We start from the raw sequence: 10,660 nt of genomic DNA on the forward strand, positions 1-10,660 counted from the left end.
GGGGGAGGGTCTTGGTCATCGCCGCAGGAGGTGTAGTTGTCGCCGTCTTCGTCATCTGAGTCGAGGAGGACGATGATGTTAGGGAACGTCGCATGGAAAACAAAAATTTTCCTACGCGCACGAAGTCCTATCATGGTGATGTCCATCTACGAGAGGGGATTTCCGATCTACGTACCCTTGTAGATCGCACAGCAGAAGCGTTAAGAAACGCGGTTGATGTAGTGGAACGTCCTCACATCCCTCGATCCGCCCCGCGAACCGTCCCACGAACCGTCCCGCGATCTGTCCCACGATCCGCTCCGATCTAGTGCCGAACGGGCGGCACCTCCGCGTTCAGCACACGTACAGCTCGACGATGATCTCGGCCTTCTTGATCCAGCAAGAGTGACGGAGAGGTAGATGAGTTCTCCGGCAGCGTGACGACGCTCCGGAGGTTGGTGGTGATCTAATCTCAGCAGGGCTCCGCCCGAGCTCCGCAGAAACGCGATCTAGAGGAAAAACCGTGGATGTATGTGGTCGGGCTGCCGTGGCAAAAGTTGTCTCAAATCAGCCCTAATAGCTCCATATATATAGGAGGAGGGGAGGGGAGGCTTGACTTGAGGCTCAAGGAGCCCCAAGGGCTGCGCCACCAAGGAGGAGTTGGAGTCCTCCTCCAATCCTAGTCCAACTAGGATTGGAAGGTGGAGTCCTTCTCTTCTTTCCCACCTTTCCCTTTTTTTTCTCTTCTTTTGGTTTTTCTTTCTCTCTTGCGCAAGACAGCCTTGGGCTGACCCCACCTACTAGGTGCGCCACCCCCAAGGTCCTTGGGCCCTCCTGAGTGGGTGGCCCCCCCTCCCAGTGAAGATCCAGAACCCATTCGTCATTCCCGGTACATTACCGGTAATGCCCGAAAACCTTCCGGTAACCAAATGAAGTCATCCTATATATCAATCTTCGTTTCCGGACCATTCCGGAAACCCTCGTGACATCCGTGATCTCATCTGCGACTCCGAACAACATTCGGTAACTAACCATATAACTCAAATACGCATAAAACAACGTCGAACCTTAAGTGAGCAGACCCTGCGGGTTCAAGAACTATGTAGACATGACCCGAGTGACTCCTCGGTCAATATCCAAAAGCGGGACCTGGATGCCCATATTGGATCCTAAATATTCTACGAAGATCTTATCGTTTGAACCTCAGTGCCAAGGATTCATATAATCCCGTATGCCATTCCCTTTGTCCTTCGGTATGTTACTTTCCCGAGATTCGATCGTCAGTATCCGCATACCTATTTCAATCTCGTTTACCGGCAAGTCTCTTTACTCGTTCCATAATACAAGATCCCGCAACTTACACTAAGTCACATTGCTTTCGGATCTGAGATAGGAGATGTACCCAACTGTTTTGGATATCCTATGAAGATGCATTTATCCGCTTTGGGTTCGAGCTTATGAGACTTAAACTTTTTCACATAAGTGTCAAAGCCCCAAAATTTCAAGAAACGACAGTTTAGATTTCTCTAAACCTCATTCTATACTGTGTCATCTCGATGGAAATATGCGGTGCCCTATTTAAAGTGAATGCGGTTGTCTCTAATGCATAACCCATAAACGATAGTGGTAATTCGATAAGAGACATCATAGCATGCACCATACCAAATAGTGTGTGGCTATGACGTTCAGACACATCATCACACTATGATGTTCCAGGTGGCATGAACTGCGAAACAATTTCCACATTGTCTTAACTGCGTACCAAAACTCGTAACTCAGATATTCATTTCTATGATCATATCGCAGACAGTTTATCCTCTTGTTACGACGAACTTCACTCCTGAAACAGAATTGAACTTTTCAATATTTCAGACTTGTGATTCATTAAGTAAATACTCTTGTATCTACTCAAATCGTCATTGAACTAAGAACATAATGATATCCACTGTGTGCCTCAGTACCCATTGGACTGCATACATCAAAATGTATCACTTCCAACAAGTTACTATCTTGTTTCATCTCATGTGGTATGATTTGCATGTCACTAGTGATTCAAAATCAAGTGAGTATAAATATCCATCAGCATGGAGCCTCTTCATGCAATTTATACCAACATGACTCAAGCGGCAGTGCCACAAGTAAGTGGTACTATCATCATTACCTCGTATCTTTTGGCACCAATATCATGAACATGTGTAACACTACGATCGAGATTCAATAAACCATTGAAGGTGATTATTCAAGCAAATAGAGTAACCATTATTCTCTTTAAATGAATAATCGTATTGCAATAAACACGATCCAATCATGTTCATGCTTAACGCAAGCACCAAATAACAATTATTTAGGTTTAACACCAACCCCGATGGTAGAGGGAGCGTGCGACATTTGATCATATCAACCTTGGAAACACTTCCAACACGTATCGTCACCTCGCTTTTAGCTAGTCTCCGTTTATGCCGTAGCTTTCATTTCGTGTTACTAATCACTTAGCAACCGAACCGGTATCCAATACCCTCGTGCTACTAGGAGTACTAGTAAAGTACACATCAACATCATGTATATCAAATATACTTCTTTCGACTTTTGCCAGCCTTCTTATCTACCAAGTATCTAGAGTTGCTCCGCCTCAGTGACCGTTCCCCTCATAACAGAAGCACTTAGTCCCGGGCTTGGGTTTAATCTGGGGTCTCTTCATTAGTGCAGCAATTGCTTTGTCGTTTCACGAAGTATCCCTTCTAGCCCTTGCCTTTCTCGAAACTTAGTGGTTTTACTAACCATCAAATATTGATGCTCCTTCTTGATTTCTACTTTCGCAGTGTCAAACATCGCGAATCGCTCAAGGATCATTGTATCTATCCTTGATATGTTATAGTTCATCACGAAGCTCTCACAGCTTGGTAGCAGTGACTTTGGAGAACCATCACTATCTTATCTGGAAGATCAACTCCCACTTGATTCAAGCGATTGTCGTACTGAGATAATCTGAGCACACGCTCAATGATTGAGCTTTTCTCCTCTACTTCATGGACAAAGAATCTTGTCGGAGGTCTCATACCTCTTAACAAGGGCACAAGCATGAAATCACAATTTCATCTCTTTAGAACAACTCTTATGTTCCGTGACGTTTCAAAACGTCTTCGGCGCCTTGCTTCTAAGCCATTAAGTATTTTGTACTGAACTATCGTGTAGTCATCAGAAACGTGTATGTCCTATGTTCACAACATCTACAGACCACGCTCAAGGCGCAGCACACCGAGTGGTGCATTAAGGACATAAGCCTTCTGCGCAGCAACGAGGACAATCCTCAGCTTTACAGACTCAGTTTGCAACGTTTGCTACTATCAACTTTCAACTAAATTTTCTCTAGGAACATATAAAAATAGTAGAGCTATAGCACAAGCTACATCGTAATTCGCAAAGATCATTAGACTATATTCATGACAATTAGTTCAATTAATCATATTACTTAAGAACTCCCACTCAAAAAGTACATATCTCTAGTCATTTGAGTGGTACATGATCAAAATCCACTATCTCAAGTCCGATCATCACGTGAGTCGAGAATAGTTTCAGTGGTAAGCATCTCTATGCTAATCATATCAACTATACGATTCATGCTCGACCTTTCGGTCTCATGTGTTCCGAGGCCATGTCTGCACATGCTAGGCTCGCGAAGCTTAACCCGAGTGTTCCGCGTGTGCAACTGTTTTGCACCCGTTGTATGTGAACGTTGAGTCTATCACACCCGATCATCACGTGGTGTCTCGAAACGAAGAACTGTCGCAACGGTGCACAGTCGGGGAGAACACAATTTCGTCTTGAAATTTTAGTGAGAGATCACCTCATAATGCTACCGTCGTTCTAAGCAAGATAAGGTGCATAAAGGATTAACTTCACATGCAATTCATAAGTGACATATTCTACGAAGATCTTATCGTTTGAACTTCAGTGCCAAGGATTCATATAATCCCGTATGTCATTCCCTTTGTCCTTCGGTATGTTACTTGCCCGAGATTCGATCGTTAGTATCCGCATACCTATTTCAATCTCGTTTACCGGCAAGTCTCTTTACTCGTTCCATAATACAAGATCCTGCAACTTACACTAAGTCACATGGCTTGCAAGGCTTGTGTGTGATGTTCTATTACCGAGTGGGCCCCGAGATACCTCTCTGTCACACGGAGTGACAAAACCCAGTCTCGATCCATACTAACTCAACGAATACCTTCGGAGATACCTGTAGAGCATCTTTATAGTCACCCAGTTACGTTGCGACGTTTGATACACACAAAGCATTCCTCCGGTGTCAGTGAGTTATATGATCTCATGGTCATAGGAACAAATACTTGACAGCGGAAAACAGTAGCAACAAAATGACACGATCAACATGCTACGTCTATTAGTTTGGGTCTAGTCCATCACATGATTCTCATAATGATGTGATCCCGTTATCAAGTGACAACACTTGCCTATGGTCAGGAAACCTTGACCATCTTTGATCAACGAGCTAGTCAACTAGAAGCTTACTAGGGACAGTGTTTTGTCTATGTATCCACACATGCACTGTGTTTCCAATCAATACAATTATAGGATGGATAATAAACGATTATCATGAACAAAGAAATATAATAATAACTAATTTATTATTGCCTCTAGGGCATATTTCCAACAGATGATCCCCTTCATACGACGGACGGTCCTGTCCTGCTCCCACTTCAACTTGACGAGCCGAGCCTTCTCCTCCGCTGCCTCCTTCGCCTTGCGCTCCGACTACTCAACAGCAAGCCGGAGCGCCTTGGCGTTCTTTCATCGGAGGCGTCGAGCGTCCAGCTCCGCCATCGTGAGGGGTCGGCGGTACATCCAGGCGATGAGGCGTTCGTCCTTGTCGGCTCCGGCGGCATGCGAACTACTACGCCGCTTTCCTCTCTCTTGCCCGCTGCCTCTCAAGGAGGGCAACGCGCGCCTCTGATTCCAAAGTGTGTGTGCGGGCCCATGGCGCTGGCACTAGCACCCATCACTGCCCGTGTGGAGGAGCCACCGACGGGGGAAGAAGACGACGCGGGGCCGATGCGAACTGTGCGGTCATGTCGGAGCTGCGAGCGGGCCTGGATGGTCAAGCTCCAGCGTCTGCGCTGCCCCGGTGCGGAAGCTACGACGACGCTCTAGATGTGGAGGTGTCGTCGGTGTCCACCTTGGACCGCTCCAAGGCGATGTGAAGGGCGAGCTTCTCGTCATAGTCGATGTCGGAGCGGCTGCTGGAGCTCGACATTGTAGTGGATGGTATCGGAATCAGAGAGGAAGAGGAGAGGACACAGAGAAAGAGAGTGAGCTAGGGTTGGGAGCGAGGCGCTTGGAGTGGGGTTTTGTGGGACAACGGTGGGGTCGGTGGTGGGTCAGGCATGTCAACTAGGACGTGGCGGATACGGCCGGGCATGACCTGACCGCCCCATATCCGCCCTAGATTTGGGCTGGATATAAGGGGGTGCCGGTCAGCCCGGGCGTTTAGGGCGGATTTAAGAGGTCCGGTTGGGTTACGTTTTTCTGACCATTCACTAACCGGACGGCTTCTTCAAGCGTTTCAGATGGATATGAAGGGTCTGGATGTAGAAGCTTTTAGTCTGACCTTTTTTCTTGCAATCTCTAAAAGTTATGCAATCTTAAAAGTTGGTGCATGTAACCAGAATGAGGATTTGGGGCAGGCTCATTGATTTGGGGCACGCACATTGTGGACCGCTGATCTGCAACGGGATCCGCAAATTGTGTATGTATTTCATATATTGCTTCGCGTATATCCACTCGCTTGCTAGCGTATATCCAGTGGTGGAGACGGGTCCACGCAGCCTGGGCCGCTGCATGATGCTGAAGCATTGAAAATAAATTTTAGTTCTCAATAAATCTACATTTTAAACTTGATGCTCAATGATCCAAGAAAATAGATTAAACATGACAGAAGCATAAATATTAATATGGAAATACGATAAATTACCAAATCAATTGATTATTTTGTTGGTGCATCTATATGCGAGTGGCCTTGAGGAAACGATGCTTTCGAGTCTGCTCGCACCAATACGCCGCCGTCGGCGTAGACATCCCTGTTGTGGACACCGGTGAAAAGAATCTCTTCATCTTCTATTTCTACAACATAAACCAAATTGCAAATGCATCCATTTGAGTTCAATAATACACAATACAATACTTAATTTGCAATCAGCTTTCCTTCTTCCTTCGTGACTAAGTACAGAATACATAGACACACACCATTTTTTCAATTAAATTTTGTTCAATGCAGTTCATACACAGAGGTTAGTAGGTTAAATTGCAGAACACACTACAAGTACAAACTACAATGAATCAAAAAAAGGTCAAGATGGTGTGCCCCGCGCGGTGGTGAACGGCGCAGGGTGGAGCAGGGCTGCCGAAGAGTGCGGGGAAGCAGGGGCCTGCCTGGAGAAGTAGATGGCGGTGATCGAAGAACGACGACGGCGCCACGGCAGCCAAGCAGGGAGGCGGCGGCGCGAGCGCTGAAGACGAGCGTGTCCTGTGCCGCCGTGCCTATGAGTCAGATGAAATCGTGGCTGGTGCTTGGCGTGCGTGCGTGGCTGCATGAATTAATGGCTTTGGGCCTCCTTTCATTGGCTCAACCCGGGCCCAAAAGAAAATCTATGTATATACTAGCTGGGAAAAAATCCCATGCCCGGGCCTGGGTGACCGGGGCCCAGCTCCACCCTTGAGCGTGAACATCGATTCCTTCGGTGACTGTAGCTATAGTGCAGCCTAGGCTTGTCGTATTCCTAACGTCGCTGCTGCGTATATCAATACACGTATATTTGTATTCGCATTGTAAAGCTAAAGCATAACATTTGTTACTATGTGTCCGTCTGAAAAAGGAACAAATGTTTTGAAACGGTTTCTGTAAGAACTGTCTACTTAAGTACTCCCTCCTTCCGAAATTACTTGCCACACAAATGAATGAAATCGGATATATCTAAAACTACTCCCTCCGTTCCTAAATATAAGTCTTTTAAGAGATTTCACTAAGTGACTACATATGAAGCAAAATAAGTTAACCTATACTTTAAAGTATGTCTATATACATCCGTATGTAGTCTCATAGTGAAAACTCTAAAAAGACTTAGGAACGGAGGGACTAAAATACATCTAAATACATCCATTCTTATGACAAATATTTTTCGAACGAAGAGAGTATACCCTTGTACTCAAAGCGTTTATTATGTTCTTTCTTTTTGAGAGTACGTCAATAACATATCATATTTTTATAGAAGGCAGAATAGAGTTTACAAGACGCCAATTCAAATGCGAACATTCTTATTGGGTACACCAACACCAACAAGTACAATCAAAGCGTTTATTATGTTCTTCTTTCTCACTGCCCGTTCTTTAAGTATACTCTGCTTCTGTTCTTAGAACTTTTGTGTTCTAGCAGTAGTATTGTAGACGACATAAGGTATTTGAGGTATTTTGTTTCCAACTACTCGCGGAGGAGAACTACTCAAGCGGCGACAAGGGATTCGAGACGTATTCTAGAGCTTATCGGGCACAGGTTAGTTGATAATGTATGTTTGATATTCTTCAATTTTGGAAGTGCGGCGACATGCCTTCACAAGACGTCCAGCGCGCCAACATGCCTTCGCAAGGGTCTCAACTCCCTGATCATCCTCTCGGCATGGGACATTTGGAAGCACCTTCGACGCCACAACCCCATCCTCCACCAAGCTTCTCGATGACATTAAGCAGGACGCTAAACTATGCGCCACAGCCGGCGTCAAAGGGCTCGATTGAACCATTCCTGTAATCTGAACCGTAGCTAGCCGAGGCTGAGCAACCTCTCTCCTCTGCTCACTCTTGTGCTCTCGTTGTCGCCATTCATGTGTACGTCACCGAGAGAAGCTACACATCAATGGAATGATACGCGATCTCGCGTATTCAAGAAAAATGTTCAATCTTATCAAACTTTCTATATGAGAAACGAAGAGACAATTCTTTCGTCCAATTTTCAACAAGTCCACAGTGGAATAGCGGTAGATCTAAAAAAAACGAGAATTTTGCAGTGGTACATAAATATCTAAATTCCTCATGTTTGCAGGACGATCATACCACACATTGTAGCATGTAGGACTGTAATGACCTCTGTATTTTTCGATCAACAGGGGCCTCGCGCCGGTTCCATTTCATAGAAATAGAAATGAAACCATATGACACGGTTCAACATTGTACAACAAAGGCTTAAGCCAAAATAAAGACAGAAAATTAAACACCTGAGGAACGAGATCCTCTAACATTTTAAGAGAAGTCAGAGAGAGCTATAGTTCCCTGACATTGCTTCACTAGACACGCACGGTGATTCAAACACATGCTTATCTGCAGTAACCTCCGTACGAGAATTGAGTTTTCAAAGCGAGATGAGCAATGACCTCCGTACGAGAAGCCAAGATTCTTAGCTTCTCAGGGTGTATTTGGTAAAGGTCAAAACCGCATTATCTCAGCTTCTCAGGCATCACTACTTGATGCAAAGGCATCCATGTTATCCTGATGATTGCATAAGAGAGGGAAAAGAGTACCCCCAGGATGTTCTTGCAAGCTACATATCACACCGACAAGATACTAAGTTCGGTGAAATATTAGTACCTGAACAAGCAACTATAGTACTCAAGATTGAGTGCTTAACTGTCAAACTGTGACACCATGTCGGAAGAAAAGGTGGTCTACAACTCTACAGACAGCCACCTGTAAGGCTGTAAGATTTATATGATCAATTTACAGTCGGCAGACAGACATATTATTCTGGTATATTTGTGTCTTACTCTCACATATTGTTAGATCTAAATCAGATTATCTTCAGACATACAGTTTTGTTTTTAGGTGATATATGGAGGAAAATATACGCAACAATGATGTATGATTGTATATATACCCCAAAGAATTGTAACCCTGTGTCAAATAATAACTGTAGCACAATACAATACTACTTCCTCCCCAACATGTTGTGTGTATAACTTTTCCCCCATTTTACCTTTAAGCTTTTTTTCGTGGTTTGTCTCTAATTTAGAGGAGGGAAAGCATGTACAATGGCCATTCTTAGCAATGCCATATAGGATGATTGCTGATTTGAGTACCATCCCTTGTCCAAGATATGATCTTCCACATATAAAGATAAGACGATTCTATCGATTGTACGAGGTGTCATATTTTCATCACACCTTATCTTGATTGATTTTAATCGTCACATATTGTATATGTATATGCACCATTAATTTCAAAAGATAACACCCTATGCTTTTAACATGAAATACACAACAAATCATATAAACCACACGGCAAGAATCTTATAAACCACCGCACAATTGCCCGTGTGCTTGCTCCCACGGCGACATCTCCAATGTCAAAGGGTGAAACAAGAAACACGAACACGTCCTTGAGACTGTAATACATTCTGGCGGTACAGCTCTTAGCAAAAATCTTATAAACCACCGCACAATTGCCCGTAGCCTAATACAGCCATACAGTAGGCTCTCGGTGGCAATAGGGAGACCCAAAATCAGAGCAACCCAAACTTCCAAAGAGTAATGAGTAGAAATTATTCAGGGAAAAATACAAAATTAGATCAACTCAATACGCGCACAGCCGTGCGGATCCGCTCGGGGAACAGAGCTACACGGGGGAGAGGAGCTGGGCGAGGCTGGGCTTGGGTTCGGACCTCATGCCGACGAGGATGACAAGGGGGATGAAGCCGTAGTGCGCGACCACCTTCGCGTTCTTCATCGCCCAAGTGCTCCACTCACGCGCCAGCCGCGCTGCACACGCCGCGGCCGGCTCCGCTGCATCCGCTGGGGCCTTCCCCTTCTCCATGGCCGCCTCTGTCAATGGCGTCGCCGAAAGAAGAATGATTTGGATATTGCAGCTTGTCGGTTGTGACGATGGGAGGAGAACCAGAGGAGGGCCGGGATGCGATGGGATCTGGCTAAAAGGCCAACTCCAACTTACTGAGGCTAATTTTTTTTAATATTACACTTTTTATTTTTTTGAAAAATATTGCACAGATTCAAAAAAAAAAATCAAATCTATGCCTGCCTCGGCCCAGGCGAAGCGACTGGAGGCAATCGGCCGAGGCGCGGCCGATAGGTGGCAGTCGGCCGAGGCGCGACCGATAGGTGGATGTCGGCCACGTGGTGTCCGACTAGTGGCGAAGCCATGTCGACTGGGCTGTCGGCTCTGCCTGTCGGCCAGGGCGCAACCGATAGGGCTATCAGCCAGGGCGTGGCCGATTACTGGCCACCCGAGCCAGCCCCTTCCTCCTCTCCTTCTTCCTCCTTCCTCCTTCTTCCTTCTCCCTTCTCCCATTCTACCCTATCTCCTTTCTCTCTTTCTCCTCCTTCCTTCTCCCCCCACAGAAAAATTCTTCCATTCCCACGTTTTGAACCGTGCTTTTATTGTGTAAGGAGGAGGACAACCAAACTATCTGTCTCACTCGCGATGGCGTAGTTTGTGGTGCTTGTTTTGAAGTTTTTTTTGGTGGTGGTGGTGGAGGTTGAGGTGGAGGTTGTAGTGGTGGTGGTGGTGGTGGTGTGGGTGAAGTTGGTTGTTTTGGTGGAGTTGGAGGTGGTGGTGGCGGTTGCTCGTTCGTCATTATTCTCGGTGTTCGTCAAGAGTCGTTCGTCGT

The 10,660-nt window shown here is 45.6% G+C and overlaps 1 protein-coding gene across 1 annotated transcript; it reads right to left on the reverse strand.

Annotated features, from left to right (window-relative positions):
- Positions 1-9,301: 9,301 nt before the first annotated feature.
- On the reverse strand, positions 9,302-10,341 carry LOC123441882. Its single transcript, XM_045118070.1, has 2 exons — positions 10,068-10,341; positions 9,302-9,989 (listed from the first exon to the last, which is right to left on the reverse strand). The coding sequence occupies exons 1-2, from the start codon at positions 10,339-10,341 to the stop codon at positions 9,652-9,654; spliced, it is 612 nt and encodes a 203-aa protein (XP_044974005.1). The 3' UTR covers positions 9,302-9,651.
- Positions 10,342-10,660: the final 319 nt, after the last annotated feature.

This window comes from Hordeum vulgare, chromosome 3H (genome assembly GCF_904849725.1).
Source record: "Hordeum vulgare subsp. vulgare chromosome 3H, MorexV3_pseudomolecules_assembly, whole genome shotgun sequence".
Classification (NCBI taxonomy): Eukaryota; Viridiplantae; Streptophyta; class Magnoliopsida; order Poales; family Poaceae; genus Hordeum; species Hordeum vulgare.

Excerpts from the sequence above, each read along its gene's own strand:
- LOC123441882 (XM_045118070.1), bottom strand. The coding sequence starts at position 10,341 with ATGGGAGAAGGGAGAAGGAAGAAGGAGGAAGGAGGAAGAAGGAGAGGA. Across the intron at positions 9,990-10,067 it reads CTTCGCCTGGGCCGAGGCAG|CCTCAGTAAGTTGGAGTTGG; the intron begins GCATAGATTTGA and ends AAAAAAAATTAG.